At 45.3% G+C, this 16,397-nt stretch overlaps 1 protein-coding gene across 1 annotated transcript in view; it reads left to right on the top strand.

Annotated features, from left to right (window-relative positions):
* Positions 1–3,836, top strand: part of LOC119397087 (uncharacterized) — a 279,847-nt gene extending 276,011 nt beyond the window's left edge. Inside the window, exon 6 of the mRNA XM_049417322.1 lies at positions 3,535–3,836. Coding sequence (XP_049273279.1) covers positions 3,535–3,655 — 121 coding nt within the window. The 3' untranslated portion in view covers positions 3,656–3,836. The remainder of the gene's footprint in view (positions 1–3,534) is intronic.
* Positions 3,837–16,397: the final 12,561 nt, after the last annotated feature.

The following is a 16,397-nucleotide window of genomic DNA, read 5'->3' as shown; positions in this document are numbered from 1 at the left end:
AGGCTCTATGAAAAAATCTTTATTTCAAACAGCAGAGCAAGACTTATGTACAGGACTGCATGAGGTGCGTGCGCATGTTACACATGCATGACTGTAAACTATTGTTGCGATAGCAATTATAGAGACACTCGCGGTGGGTTTTTGCCATCCCTGTAGGCGCCGGCATGTCGTATATATACTTACATTGTGAGCATATATATATATATATATATATATATATATATATATATATATATATATATATATATATATATATATATATATATATATATATATAAACCATGCAAGAAAAATAGTCCAGAAGAAAGCTTTTTCGAAGCGCGCGACCGGGGATTCGAACCTCCGACCCCCCCTCACTTCCGAGCGCGACGCGTTAAACGACTCAGCCACGAAGGCATTCTAACAGGCGAGCTCTTTATATATACCATTACCGCTGGTGGCCCGCAGATCTACGAAGTGCTTCAGCGCGGCAGTGGTGTCACAAACGAGCGCATCAATAAGGCGCGCTCGCCGCCGCTTTCAGACGACAGCGGGAATTCACGACGCCGAACAAGCGCACGCAACGAAAAACAAGTACCAAAAGACGCCGGCGCGCCGGCGCTTCTCCTCGCCCACTCGAAGCCGCCGCAGACAACCAGATCAAACGCCCGGTAAAGCCTGGAATCATCTAGAGGGAAAGCATGACGCGACGCCGAGTGACGCTACCGCGAGCGGAACCTACGAGAAACCTCTCGCCCTTTCCTAGCTTTGGCTGTGCTGCATGCCGAAGAACATTCCCGACGCTTCCGGAACCCGGTGGAGAAGGAATAAAAGCGTGCACCGACGACCAGCAGTCAGTCAGTGCGGAGATGGTGAAGATATGTTGAGTGTGGCTCTGTCAGCCAAAGACGTGTTCATGATGTTGTGCGGTCAGGTCGATCGTCAATTTGGAAGAATCGGATGACGACGCCGTGTGAGCAGTGACAAGCTACGTGAGTGTTTTCTGGAAGACAAGCATTCAAGTTCCGTCCAGGAATTGTGGACAGGATACACTGTAGAATACTCAGTACTTTAACTGTTCTTGAATAGGTTGTAATGGATGAGATTGCATTTGTAGCGCGTGATCTGTTTGCTTAGTTCCCGATAAACGGCAGCGCACGCTGGGTTAAGACAGAAACACAAAACACGAAAAAAAGGACGACACAAGCGCTGAATCGACACAAGCGCCGTTTATCGTGAATATGACCAACCAACTAGCCCACAAGTACGTTTTAAGCATGCTTAGTTCCCGTTGTGTTAACATCATCTGAGTATATTGTGAAGTCGTAACTGGTACCAACCGAGTGCGCATGTTTGTGTGATGCTTGTACTGCCTTCACTGAGAATATATTTTGTTTGTGTTATCAACTCTCGGCTCTGACTCGGCCTTTGGACCACAACCGGCGTTCGCTGGCGCACTAAAAGGACCAACTCTAAATTGCCCACGCTTTCGTGGTGCGTTTCGGGGGCCCGATACATCCGCCCTTGGAATCTGCCCGGCGATTGCCAATCCCGATTAACGGGATTAGTGACAAGAGGCTTGTTCGTTGTCTCCCCCAAGAGGGCTCAAAGGGCCAAAGTGCGCGCTTTAAGGGCCTGGCCACGCCCGTCTTCCGCCGAAGTTGGGCTGCGCGCCTACGGTCCTGTACTTTGACCTATAGGGTTAGGCCGCTAATGCTCGCGCACTTATCTATTGAAGGAGGTTCAACAGATGGCTCCTGGCGTCATGCGTGCTATGCTTTCATCGCTAAGCTTACGCTGAAGCCATAGACCGCGCGAAGGTGATTTCGCTCGCTGAAGCAGCCCCGTTTGCTTAAGGACTTAGCTGCTAGCTGTTCCTCGTATGTAACTCGAATTTCTTGCTATCGCATACATGAATTCGCCCTTGCGGTGAAAGTGTGACGTTTTCTTTTTAAAGATCGGCCCTAGGTAATGCAAGTCTCTTTCGAGATAAACTAACTGGAGGCGTACTAAGTCAACGTATGCCCAACGGTTCAATCATTCCGTTTTCAATTATTTCACGAACAACTTTCTTTATTCTTGGCAATCACATCAAGTTCAGGACTGACATCCGCACGTGCAGCAGTGTATGTTTCAAATAATCATTTCTTGATAGTAGCGTCGTCTTGCTTCCTTGTCTATGTGTGGGCTATTCCACTTACCACCAAATGTCGTGTTGCATGTTTTTGTTGTCATTTTGGTGTACTGAGTTTAGCATCAACACTCACATTACACCCCCAGGGCTCGTCTGTGTTCCCGAGAGAGTCGCGAATTTCTCTTAGGAGCACATACAATGAGAACTTTTTAAATTATCGAGCTGAGCGCAAGCTTTTAGAGAGATAGAGAGAAACAACTTTACTGACGGCACAAGGAGGTCGTTGAATTTAGCTCGCTGGTGATCGAAGAGGCTAGTAGCTTGCGACGACCGTTTCGGCCCAGTTAATCGCTTCTGCCTGAATGCGGTGGCCATTTGCCGACGGGAGTTACGCCTCGAGGGAGGAAGCTGGAAGTATTGCTCCTGGAGGTGGATTCCCATCGCATTCCAAATGAATGTAATTTTGGGTAGCCTTCAGGCAGCCGCAATATCGGCAGCTTGGCTGAACTTCTTCTGGGTAAATTTTACACAGCCGATGATGAAGGCTGGGAAAAGAATCTGTTTGCATATGCCTTCAGATCGTAGCCTCTTCCCTTGTGAGGTCTGCATGCGGAGCCGCGTATGTTTTGCCGTTCTCTCTATAAAATGCGGTAATTCCATTATATGTGGTGATTCCATCCTGCGGGTTGAGGGGTCCACCTCCCGGTTGATTAAACCTCGGGCTACACGGCCGGCCGCCTCATTCCCCGGATTCCCCGCGTGAGCGGGCACACATAGAAGTTGCATCTTATTGCTACGTTTGTTAATTTTGAGCAAGCTTGAAGATACGCGCTCAATTTCGCGTGAACGAGATTGTTTGGGCGGGTGATCTCTTCGCAATATGAAGCTTACAACAGCGGGAGAACGCACTGCATTCTAAACATTGTATCTTAGAAAAGTGGAAACGTGAGAATAACATTGCCTTTTTGGTTAACAGCGCATTTACAACTCGACTGGAATCCCCTTTTCGCTGCTGAATTTCGGTAATAGCGGCACTTCTCAGTGTAAATGTACTTTTGCCACGATGTGTAACATGTAAGCATCGCCTGTGATGGAGATGCGCAGCGCTATCTTTAGAACTGATCGCGATAGAAAATCGCCAAGCACATGACCTCGAAGTTCATACTCGAGCTCAGTCTTCGTTTCAAAACTCAAGGAAAATGCAGGGAGTACTTGAACTGGCTATAGCGCATTGCGGGGAAAGAAGAAACAGCCGAGCAGACAGAGCGCTAGTCCTCTTCAAGCGAGGACCTCATTCAGGAAGGCGGAACTATAGAGGCAACTCACCTCGAGTGTGTTTAATTTCTCGCTTTTATGTACCGTGAAGTGTCTGACAGATGTTCCCGCTTTCGCATCCAGTGATGCTGTCATCTTTATTTCAGGGTGGTTTACCTCTTCACATACGAAGCCCTACCGGCAACGAGTGACCTGCAAACGCCTCGAAGCTCCCGGAGAGTACGAAGTCCTTCCGGAGTGGTTCCTGAACGAGTTCTGAAAAGATGACGAGGCGCATGACTTCGTGTTTATTGCTTATGACTTCCTGCGTAGAGACTTCGGAGATCTTGTTTTTTAGCTGTGATTTTTAATCTGTCGTTTTTCTTCCTGATATATATATTCTGGACGTTACACGTGATATGTATCATTCTGTCCGTGAAGTACTCAATTCCAACGTGTTTACAAAATAAACACTGTAGTTTTTAGTAGTGCTGCTTATTTCTTTAGTGTGCTTTATTTTGTCCGTGTGCCTTGGTCGCGCGGAACCAGACTGTTTCAAGATGGATACGTGTAAGAAAGTATCAATTTTGGTATATTACTCTATTTGTGGCGTTGTTTTTTTTTTTAAAGAGCCAGGGTGCACTTGAACTTAAACTGAGAAAAACGCACTGTCTTGCCATTAACAATATGGTCGGGCCTGCTCCAACAATTTTTTGCCAGGTATGTTCCTGTCCCCTAAACACCTCAAAACTATATTGCGGCTGAAGTCTATACAGCCCACTATCCTCGGTATTCAGGAGTAAAGTTTGTATTTGGCTACTTATAGATTGTAAAATTTCATTTAGCCCTGCCGCGGTGGTCTAGTGATTATGGCGCTCAGACTGCTGACCCGAGGATCGCGGGATCGTATCCCGGCCGCGGCGGCTGCATTTTCGATGGAGGCGAAAATGTTTGAGGCCCGTGTGCCTACATTTAGGTGCATGTAAAAGAACCCCAGGTGGTCGAAATTTCCGGATCCCTCCACTACGGCATCTCTCATAATCATATTGTGGTTTTGGGACGTTAAACCCCAAATATTATTATTATTAAAATGTGAATCACCTGTGGATTTTTTTTTTCATAAGAGAGCCAAGGTGCACTTTAACTGAAACTGAGCAAAATGCACTTTTTTGCTACTAACAATATGGTCGGGCTTGCTCCAACAATTTTTGGCCAGTGTCTTTCTAACCCCTAAATACCTCAAATATATATTGCGGCTAAAGTCACTATAGCCCACAGTCCTCGGTATTCAGGAGTAAAATTTGTACTTGGCTCTATAGATTGGAAAATATTATTTGGGCTTGAATTAGGTCGTAAAATAAGCTTAAAACGATCCGAATGTACGGTATAGCAATATTTTGCGATAAAAATAACATTATCATTGTGCCTCCGTCGGTGCCGTCCTTGGTCGCATGGGCGTAATGGCGATGACTAGACTTGAAGAGCGAGTAGTCGTTCCTGGCAAAAGGCGCACTACTCTGGACTGTCGGTAGCGCTTTCTTGTTCTTGGCATCTATTGAAGGTTGGTTGGTTCGTTGATCCTCAGCTACTTGGCGCAACCCACCGCGGGGGATCGGCCATGAAACGGGTGGTACCTTATTTTAGAAATAAAATTGTTTTACAATCCCCATATGTTTAGGAATGGATGGTTTAAAAATAAATTCACTGGTACAATCCAGATTTTCAGAAAAAATTAAGAAGCCAATAGGTTGGAACAGTGAAATTGTACATAAACTGAATATTCTATTCTTTTTGTTTCCCGTAAAAAATCGCACACAGCTTCGCAAACGTTCCTGAGGCTAAAGCCCATTTCAGTTGCACCAAAAGAAAGAAACACCGCAAGGGATAAATTTAAGCCCATCCTTCGGAGAGGTTGATCTAGCAATCGTTTTTTTTTTATTTGTGAACAATCTGCATGTTAAAACGAAATGATGCAGAGATTCACTCTCGTTGCAGTGGAGGCATAAGGGTGACTGTGCCAGACCCGACCTGTGGAGGTAAAAGTTCAATGGGGGAACATTGCAACGTATCCTGGTAATTGACATTTCTGCCCTTCTATTGCAGCACCAACGATCTTTCCATGGATACTTAAGGGGGGGGGGGGGCAAACCAGATATTGCCAAAGCCGATTTGGCAAAGATATCCGACGTGGCAAACTTTTTAAATCGCGCCGCTGAGACAAACGCCAACGTCGGCAATGTAGAGATTATGGGACCATTATGTGATGCCATCCGAAAGTGCATCTGCATATTCATTGAGGGTGAAACCCTTCTGATCTGGTACCCACACTAAGCGAATACGACGATAATGTCTTGGGACAACAGAACAAAATACTTCTAAGGCATTCGAGAAATTAGGTGCAGTTAATGCAGAGCAGATAGACAGACAGTCTGTCAGAATGACAGCTTCTGTTATTGATAGGGGTAATTTACGTAGGCTAGGACAATCACAAGCAATTCCGCTTGATAAATAGGCATAAAGTCGGGTAAACGAAATGAAAAAGAATCGCGGTTGCTTAGCTTGGCTATGTCAAGATATACGTAGCTTTAGCAAAGGTTCAGCTGAATATTTTTAGCTGCTTTCCAGATTGTCTAGGATTATTAGCCTTCTTCTGTTCATTCTTCGTACGCTGAACCGCTAATTGCCAGGCAACTACTTCGGCATCCGATGAGATAAGCTTCTTGGCTCTTCTGCGCCGTCGAGCAGAATTTGCGCTCTCCTCCATGGCGTTACCCACCTGCAAACACCAGTCAGAGGCGCTATCAAGCGGCTCCAGCGCAGTGTCAGACGGCGACTGCATAGCGAAGGCGAATAGCTGCGCGCGCGCCGGCGCCAGTGTGTCTACCATGGCTACGACGTCACTCGAATGCGCAGACCAGCAGCGGCGAGTTGCGCGCGGCGGTAGCGGAGAGCGCGTGAGATGCCGGCTCCGGTGAGCCAGCTGTGTGACATCACTGATCCTCGCGCATGCGCAGCACGGCTCATGAGGATCCACGCGAAATCGGCTCCGGCTAGGCAAGTGTAGCTAACGCTACAAAATACCAATCCGAAGCTGAGGATGCAATTCCCACTCCTGCCTTTTCTTCACAAACTGAAGCGTCAGTCGCTATAACGATGTTTGTTTCTAAATTTGACAGGTGGTCTTCCAAAACGGCATTCAGGTACCTATTGGGTAAATGTTTGCATTCCTTAGGAAATATATTGCCGAACTCTATTCTAATTGTTTGAGGAGATCTGTTAAGTACAAGTACCTCACGAAGGTTTACTTGTATTTTAGGGGCGAATCTCCTTAAGCCGTGGGTCTGTCCTTCCTCTGTGACTGGTTTGTAACCACTCGTCAACGTCATCTTCTTCTACTGCATACCAGAACGCGCGCTTCTCACGAGCTAGTATGCAGTTCTGGTATGCAGTAGCAGAAGAAGACGACGTTGACGAGTGACTCTCGTGCGTGTTCGCCTGTGTGGCATTCTTTCTTCTTTACTGCGCGCGTTCTGCTATGCAGTAGAAGACGACGACGTTGACGAGTGACACTCTCGTGCGTGTTCGCATGTGTGGTGTTCTTTCTTCTTTACTACGTCCTGGGTCTGTCCTTCCTCTGTGACCGGTTCGTAACCACCTAGTTGTATGACTCACTCAGCAGGTGGCGCTAGTGTGAGTGATGTCATGATGACGTCACTCGCACGTGACTGACGCAATAAAAGGCAATCGCTCTTGACGCGCTTCCTCTTTCGCAGCGAGTCACCGGATGGAGCAGGTGGCTGTAGACAGTAGACGAACAAAATAAAAGAACAAAATAAAAGTTGATTTGTATCTACGCACACAGTCTCACGTCTTTCTTAATGATGTAATGGGCGAACTTTCACGGGAGGGTTACGGTTTTTCGATGATCTCCCCCACTCGAGCTTCGCCCACTTATCATCATTCATTCCGTGGATATGGCGTGATTTTTTTTCCAAGTGTTTCTGTGCGACAATCACTTGTGGACACCTTAATCTAGACCACTGATGGTTAAAGAAGGACGTCGGCTCATTAATAAAAACATACTGTGACCTTCTCTGAGGTGTCGCATATATCTTTAGGAAGGTACGTACTGTTAGAATTTGGAAGCGTGTAAGAAGAGAAGGCAGGCGCGCTTCTTTATACAAAATATTATTTGCGACAAGTTTAGGAAGCCCAAGACATAATCTTAATGATTCGCGTTCTAGAAGAACCAGTGGTCGAAGTTTGTACGCAGATGCTCCAGAAAACAACACGCAGCCAAACTCCAATATCGGGCGTATATACATACAATAAATCATAATGAGCACGTCACATCACGACGTAAACCAGATCGTTTGCTGCTGACTCTACGAAGCATCCCTTCCACCCGTGCTCCTTTAGGTGCCATATTTTCTATATGCGCTTCCCAATTTAGTTTTTCGGTATAGATCACCCCTAAATACTTGACCTATTCCACCTGCGGGATGACATCTTGTCGGTAAAGTAACGAAATTTTAACTGGGACAATTAGTGAGAAAACTACCATTGCGCTTTTTCTGATGTTCAAAGATCAACTAATGTCCTCAAGCCACGTTTCCAGAGTGTTCATATATATTTGTAGAATTTGATACAGTGTATGTATATCTGCAGCTGTAGCAAAAAAAATGCAATGTCGTCAGCGTATGCATACACCTGCACGTCATGATTTACAGGGATATAGTACACAGTAATAAATAAATAATAATTGTGACAATACCGAGCCTTGGGGGAGACTTCTAGTTTGTTTATAGCTTGTAGAAGACATACCAGATTGAGAGCAATAGAATTATCTGTATTTTAACAAGGAATATACCCATGCAACGAACTAGTGTGGTAAATGTACGTGCGTTAGCGAATTTATTAATTTAACGTGTTCAACGCTGTCATAAGCTTTTGTAATATTCAGTGACTAAAGCGGAAAAGTGTTTCTTAGAACGAGCTAATTGTATCTTGCTTTCTAAGTCAACATGGGCACACCAAATGGTGCAGTTACGCCTGAATCCAATTTGGCATGGCCTCAAGATCATGTTTTCGTTCAACCAATTGTCTGTCCGAATGTGTAAGAATCTTTCGATTAGTTTTACCAGATTAGATGTGAGCGAAATAGGCCTGATGTTATCTAAAGTGAGTCCAGCTCCATACTTTTTTAATGAAGGAATTATTTTCGCCATTCTCCACTCAGGTGGAATCCATGAATTTCTAATAGAGTGGTTAACTATTGCAAGTAAATCCTGGGGCGAAACTTTATGTGCAATTTTTATTACCAATGCGGTTATGCCATCAGGACCTGGCGCAGCATTCGGCAAGAATTTCACTACTTGTGCTAGTTCCGAAGCTGTCACCTCTTCAAATTCGTCACTTTTGACAGGGGACCGTGAGTGGAATGAGCAAGCAGCCGTGAAGCGACTTTCAAGTCCTTTAGCAATATTTTCCAGGAAACTAGACAACTCACTTGGCGTTGAGACTACCGATTCGATGTTATTTGGTGACGGAATTACTTTTTTGGCTTTAAGGGAATTAAAAAGGGGTTCCCTATTGCCAGGCTTTGAAAGAAACTGAGAAGGTTGGTTATCACGACAATCCTTCGCAGTGGCGACTGTTCGTTTAAAAACAGCATCCGCATATTTATAATCCCTCTAATTTTTAGGACATTGGTTGTAGAGCAGTTTACGCCACGCAGCTTTTCTTAGCCTGTAATCCCGTGAGCAATCTGAGCTCCACCAAGGATTAGAAGAATTTCTTTTGAAACATTTACTGTAAATTTAGCTTTATTTAGATATTTCTTTATCAGATCGCTGAAGTTCATAGCATTTTGCTCTTCATTTTCATCTGTTCGTTTTGACAAAACCACGCGTAGCACCATTTCAAATGTATTAAAACTGATGTGAAATCGAATGGCTGTTTAGTGAAGCCACGGGAAACACACAAGTTCAAAGAATATAGGAAAACGGTCGCTACTTGTACCCGAGTTCAAAGTAGACCATGTAGAAATAGAGAGTCTGGGACTATAGAAAGTAAGATCAGTCGCAGAAATAGACCGATTACAAGCGAAAGTGGGTGTTCGCTGGTTAATACATGTTAAATTATTCTTAGAAACGAAATCCCACAGACGCTTCCCACACGTATCTGTTCTGAAACCCCATGAAATATGATGCGAATTAAAGTCTCCCGCCAATAGAATTTCTTTCCTGCAAGATGGAACTACAGAATCTAAAACATTAGAATTTTGAATACCTGCTGGAAAATATGCATTTAGTAACGAAAAAGGAAAACATCCCGGAAGGGAAATATCCAAAGCTAATATTTCGCTTTCTAAATTCATTACTTGAGCTGTAATTCATACCCGATGAGCAATTTGCAGAGAAATAAGGACTGCTAAACCGCCACCCCGAGAGGGTCGGTCTAAAAAAAATATGCGGCAATTTTTTAGATGAAAGCTCTTTTCTTTCGAAAGCCCAATTTCTTGCAACACAATAGCAACAGGTGAATGTTGATTGCACAGGTAAAATAAATCTGTTGATGCAGAAAAAATTGACCGGCAATACCACTGTAAAATTTTTAATCCACTTATTTTGGCGAGATACCGGCAGCATTCACTGCCTTATCCGATATGCTATCTTTCAAAAAGTCGTTTTTTGACACGATTTGCTTATGATATTTTTTGCTCTTCCCTTTTGGACTCACTCGAGAACCTTTCATTCTAGGCGACGCACGCCGTTTCATATTTCTATATTCTAGCTCCATTTGAGAGTCATGAGAATTTGAATCTGAGCTCCAGTCCAATTCTTGTTCAACGGGAATAATCTTACGGCTAGTGTTCGACGGGCCGGGCTTTGGTGAATATAACTGCTCTTCAACACGTGCTATTTTCGTGCGGCTGGTTTTCAAGGAAACTGGTTCTTGCGAGCCTGTGTTTACCTCCTTTGTTGAAGAAAGTAACGGGGTTCCATCCGGTTGGTTAACACTCAGCAGGATTTGAGTCATCTGTGCGTTCACTATTTGAGCCAACGATTCCCTCAGCGTTACAAAAAGATTCTCATTATTTTTGTCATTGTTTTTTCAACAGTAGAAGCTATTACTTCTGAGAGTGAGGAATCTGTGGCATTATTACTATGATTCGTAGCACTAGCGTACCCACGAGACCGCTCTGCGTTGGCAGCTCGACTTCACGTCTAGAACATCGTTTCTGTTCACTGGTCTCCATTATCTGAATTTCCTAAGCCCTCGCGGGACAGTTACCATCATCAGCTGTGTGCTAACCACCGCAGAGACAACAGGACCTTTCCTGTGATGCACATTCGTCAGCGTTGTGTTGTCCTGCCCAATGTGCTGTGTTCCAATGTGCTGTTTCCTGAAAGTACTGAATGGGCGCGATGATATGGGAGGAGTCGAATAAACTTTATTGCTGTATGCCTTGGGACCACTCGGTCTGCCGTACGATAATGGTCAAAATAAAGCGCTCAAAATAAATGACGATTTGAATCTGCGTACAGCTTGGCGCTTGTTTTGCCTGTGCATTTCCTTTGAATATAGAGTTTCAAAGTACAATTCAGTCTTTATCATCTTCTCAAGGTGATGCGGCATTGCGCGGAATAATAATGGTGCGCATTGACATGTGGAATGACGTGGCTTTCTTTGCAACTTGGAAACACAATCACCGGCCGCACGCGCTCCGCCGAAAACGCGCGCGCGGCAGCGCGCAGTCGCTTCCGCGGGTGAGCCGACGACCTTTGAAGTTTTCAGAGGCCCACTAGATGAGCATCCGGCGCTGCCGTCGCGCGCGCAAACTTTAGGTTGCCTCGTCTATTGGCTGCTTTCATTATGACTCACCATCGACTCTAGCGCCAATTCCGCCTTCAGTTATTGCCCTTCTAAACGGCCGCCGAACAAGACAAGATGGTGGCGATTACGTCATTACTTGGAACGCCGGAGCGGCAGCCTTTCCTACCATTGGAAAGGGTTCTTGGGCATCGGACAAAGGCAGAGGAGTTCAGTAAGTGAACAAAGGAAGTGATCATAGTAATAAACAGCGCGAAAAACTATAGACAAAAGGAAAGAACAACACGGGACGATCGCTGACTGCCAACTGAAACATTACGCATAACCATGCTTGAGTAACAGAGCTGCATAGAACGTGCACCAGAGGGCCCGGTTAGAAAAACAAGAGAAAACCAGTTAAAAAAAACAGCAAAACAGTAACTATCTGTGGGCCTGGGAGGCATAGGCAGCTACGTGATTTGACTGATTTCCTAGTGCAAAGCAACTTGAGATTGCTCACGTCAGATAAGGAGGGTTATTTTGTCGTTAACTCCGAAAACGTTTTGGGGCACAAAGCTTTGGCAGCAGTTCAAAAGAAACCTTAGGGTATGTACTGCCAAGTTGGCTTAAAGAAAGCGCGAAGTTTTAGCGCTGCTGCTCGAGGGAAATTGAGAAAAAACTGCGCAGGCAATCACAAAATCTAGTAACCTACAGCTTGAACCTTTTTTAACGGCTAAAACGCACAAACCGGATCTTCCGTTTCATGTTGTTGTCACAGAACGCGGTGCGTGGCAGTACTGTGTTCCAGGATACGTTCAGAAGTGTCTGTCTTTGCTGCATATTCCTGACCCTTTCTTTATTTCAAGCTCGATGGCGGTTTTTGAACATTTGTCCGATTCTGATCCGATGAACAGTGAAGCAAAGAGCCTTGATGTAGAAGATTTGTCCTATTCTCTTCAGCACACTCACCTTATGTCCGCTCTGAAGCGATGCATCACCAATGATAATGATAAACTCACATTCAGATCGAGTAGCGGTATCTCGACCTTGGTATCTCTGCGGAAAGCTTCCTTGAATTGCTAGCTTTTTATTTGGGATCTATGTACATTCCTTTGGCGGCAAACGCTATCTACAAAAGGTGGGCGTTTGCATTGGCTTCCGCGTTGCCCCTATGTTGTGCGACATTTACCTAAGCCACGTCGACCGAGGTGTAGAAGCAAGCATCCAAAAACTTAGCAATAAACGTTTTCCGTTATGTCGATGATTACTTAATAATAATGAACGACTCCCACCAGGACTCAGCTACTGGCGATTTTTGTAAAGGAAGGGCTCGGCCTGAAGTTCGCATCTGAGCGCATGAGCGAGGGATGCATCTAGTTTCTCTACCTGTGTCTCATGTTCTCTCCCACACATGTGGGCTGGAAATACGCCCCAAGGTCAGTGAAACCACTGTTAAAATATACCTCGGGCCACACTAAGCTGGTAAAAAATGCTATAGTGGCGTCATGTTTTCGCTCGACGCTCAGCAAAACCTGTCCTCACATGATGTGCGACAGCCTCAACTCGATGGCTTCGAAACTGAGGATGGCTGGCTTTCCAGTGCAAAGGCTTTCCTTCGCTGCAGAAAAACTGGCACAGGACATCAAGAAGGGCGGAAGAAGGGAGGAACAAGGGTGCGAACGAGAACAGCGTAGGAACATGTCTGTCCTCCCCTGCGTACATGGCTTGACCCATTGCATAAAGAAGGTCACCTCTCACTACAATGTTCGAGTTTTCATTTCCGCCCCCAATAAGCTGGGTAAGCGTTTGTGCGAAGGTCGACCGGCGTATCTCGAGCATGTCACGACACAGGAAGGTGCCTGTCAAATTCGACACGCCAATAAGTACATTCCTTGCTGTACGTCTGTGGTATACTCGATCCCACCTTCATGTGACCGCGTGCATGTTGGGCAGACGAGGCGCTGGATTAATGTGCGCCTGCGTGAGCACAACAATTCTCTCCAAGGCGAAGCCAGCTTGCACTTGTCGCTGCACTACCGTGAATGCGGATGTGTTCCTTTGTTTGGAAACACCGTCATTTTTTACCGTCAGGGGGGCAGGCGCAGCGGGAAATTGTGGAGGCTGCCTACATTAATGCTCTGTGAGATACACGCGTCGCTCAGGCCACGATTGCCTTACTCGACAAAGAGCTGGATTGTCTGAGTGTACAAAATAGTTATCGTTTTGCTGTTTTTTAAGTGCGAAGCATTTTTTAGCGAACTTCTGCGACTTCGAGCGCATCTATCTATCTATCTATCTATCTATCTATCTATCTATCTATCTATCTATCTATCTATCTATCTATCTATCTATCTATCTATCTATCTATCTATCTATCTATCTATCTATCTATCTATCTATCTATCTATCTATCTATCTATCTATCTATCTATCTATCTATCTATCTATCTATCTATCTATCTATCCGCCTACAACTTTGTGCTCTCCAGGCCGTTTCGTTATTGGAACGCATACCAAAATTGGCATGGCACAACATGACTGTATGGCGAATGTAAATGATAGGTAATAACTTTAAAATCATGATATGCATGTCAAGAACGGCATGATTTACATGCCACGGTCATGCTGCTCTTGCGGCCGTTTCGTTAACTTGATATATACCAGAATTGGTATGGCTTGACAAGGTCGTATGACAAAGGTAAGTGACAGGTTCTATCGTGCAAATCATGGCATGCATGTCATGTGCAGCATGACTTACATGACATGATCTCGGGGTGCTCTAGGTCGTTGAATTATATGGATATATACCAAAATTAGTACGACGAAGCATATTTGTATGGCGAACATGAATGACAGGTGGTAACATGAAAATCATGATATGCTTGTCATGTATGCCATGACCAACATGGCCCGCTCATAGTGCGCTTGCGGCCGTTTCGCTATCTTGAAAGGTACCAAATTTGGTATTGCGTGACGTGACTGTATGAAGAACAAAAATCACAGGTTCTAACATGAAAATCATTACATGCATGTCAAGTAGAAAATGATTAACATGCCGCTCTGAAGGTGCGCTCGCGGCCGTTTCGCGAGCTTGATACACACCAAAATTCGTATTGCGTGACGTGACTGAAGGACGAGCATAAATGACAGATGGTAACATAACAATTATGATGTGCATTTCATGTCCAGCATGATTTACATGCCACGCTCATGGTGCGCTCGCGGCCGGTTCGCTAGCTTGGTATATCCCAAAACAGGTATTTGGTGACGTGACCGTATAACGAATATAACTAACAGGTGGTAACACGAAAATCACGACAAGCATGTCTTGTACGGCATTACTTGCATGCCATGCTCATGGTGCGCTCGTGGCAGTTTCGCCAGCTTGATATACACAAAAAATTCGGCGTATCCCACGTACCGTGGGAATCGATGTTATGCGAAGCATGCGGCTGGAAGGTGACTGTGACGTAATTTTCGTTACTGAGCGAAACGTTACAAAATGACGCTAAAGATCTATAAATTTTATACTCACAGATATATGCTGAAGAGCCGCATGTGTGTTATTTAACCAGTTGTTTACACTTCGGTAACGCTGCCAACGGCAACGTGGGTATTACCAACACCAGAAGCGGTAAGCTGATATGTAGTGCTAATACTTGTCCCTAATGATGGCGAACGCACGCACGTTTCACGAAACCGTGTGCATGTGTGGAAGAGGTTCTTGACAGTTCTTGAACAATGTCATCATCACCGTGGTCAGTGAGCACCAGCAGCTGGTCATGACTCGTTATTGGATCCGGTGGTGATCGCGGTGACGAGGGGTCCATATGTAGTGAAGTATGAGGTATAGTACAGTCGTTGGAAATCGTGGATGCCTCGGTCACTTCGTCGACAAATTGTATGTCGATAGAGCCGGCGACACGTCAGAACCTGAAGTCACTCTTCACGTTGGTGAGGTATAGGCTGTCGAGGCTGGTAGGCCTGGATAGTTCTACGTAGACCAGCATCAGTGGATGGCGCTTGTCGTATTCGTAGACTACACGGGCATATGTGGCCTATGTGGCCTAGTCTACAGAGCGGCTGTCAATCAATCTGGCACAATCATCGGTCAACCTGAGGCCATCGCCCAACCTCGTAAGAAATGAAGAGGACACTGCATCGTTCTGGCGGGCTAAGTACACTTTTACGGTGCGATGATGTGAATATCATACGTAACTTTCGTTAATGTATTGCTCTTGGGTCGAGCAGTGCTTCAATATAGCTTGCTGAATCATAGGAATGCAAATGTAATGTTTATTAAACTGCTATAAAAGCGGAGCCAACACTGGGACAACAGGCGTTAATCTGATATAACGCCTGTATCGTAGGAGTACACATCGTAGGAGTATCATGTACACTCTAAAAAGTAAAGGAGGAAATGGGGGGTCGAGGTTACTCCTTTAGGGGAGTAACTAACCTGCCACACCCATTACTCCTTTTTGGGGGTAACTGCGACGGGACGAACCGTTACTCCCCGTAGAACTTGCTCCTTCAGGGAGTAACTGACTGGAGCAACGGATGCTCTTTGTGAAAACTCCCACGGGAGCAACGATTACTCTTTCTCGATACTCCTTAAAGGAAGAACGCATAGTCTTTTTCGATACTCCCACGGGAGGGACGGTTACTCTTTCCCACTACTCCTGAAGGGAGGAACAGATAGTCTTCTTCAATACCCCCAAGGGAGCGACAGTTACTCTTTTCAATTACTCCTCTAAAGAGCAGCCGTTGCTCCTTTCCTAAACTCCTAAAGGGAGGAACGGATGCTCTTGGTCAATACTCCTATGGGAGTGACACTTGCTCCTTACAAATACTCCTGAGGGAGGAAGAGATAGTCTTTTTCAATACTCCCAGGGGAGCGACGGTTTCTCTTTACAAGGAGGAATGGATGCTCTCTGTCAATACTCCCACGGGAGCAATGCTTGCTCTTTCTGGACACCTAAATGGAGTAACAATTACTCTTTCCCATTAGTCCTGCAGGGAGAAATGGACATTATCTCTCAATACCCTCATGGGAGCGACAGTTACTCTTTCACAACATTCCTCATCGGAGCAGCATGCAGTTAATCATCCTCAATGCCTCTCGATGGAGTAACGTTTGCTTGTATTGAGTGCTCCTCAAGAAACCAGCAGTCCAGCTCTCCCATAGGCAAATGAAAAAAAGTTTTGAGGAACA

The sequence above is a fragment of the Rhipicephalus sanguineus genome, chromosome 6 (assembly GCF_013339695.2).
Source record: "Rhipicephalus sanguineus isolate Rsan-2018 chromosome 6, BIME_Rsan_1.4, whole genome shotgun sequence".
NCBI classification, from domain to species: domain Eukaryota; kingdom Metazoa; phylum Arthropoda; class Arachnida; order Ixodida; family Ixodidae; genus Rhipicephalus; species Rhipicephalus sanguineus.
This window is presented reverse-complemented; position numbering and strand designations above follow the sequence as displayed.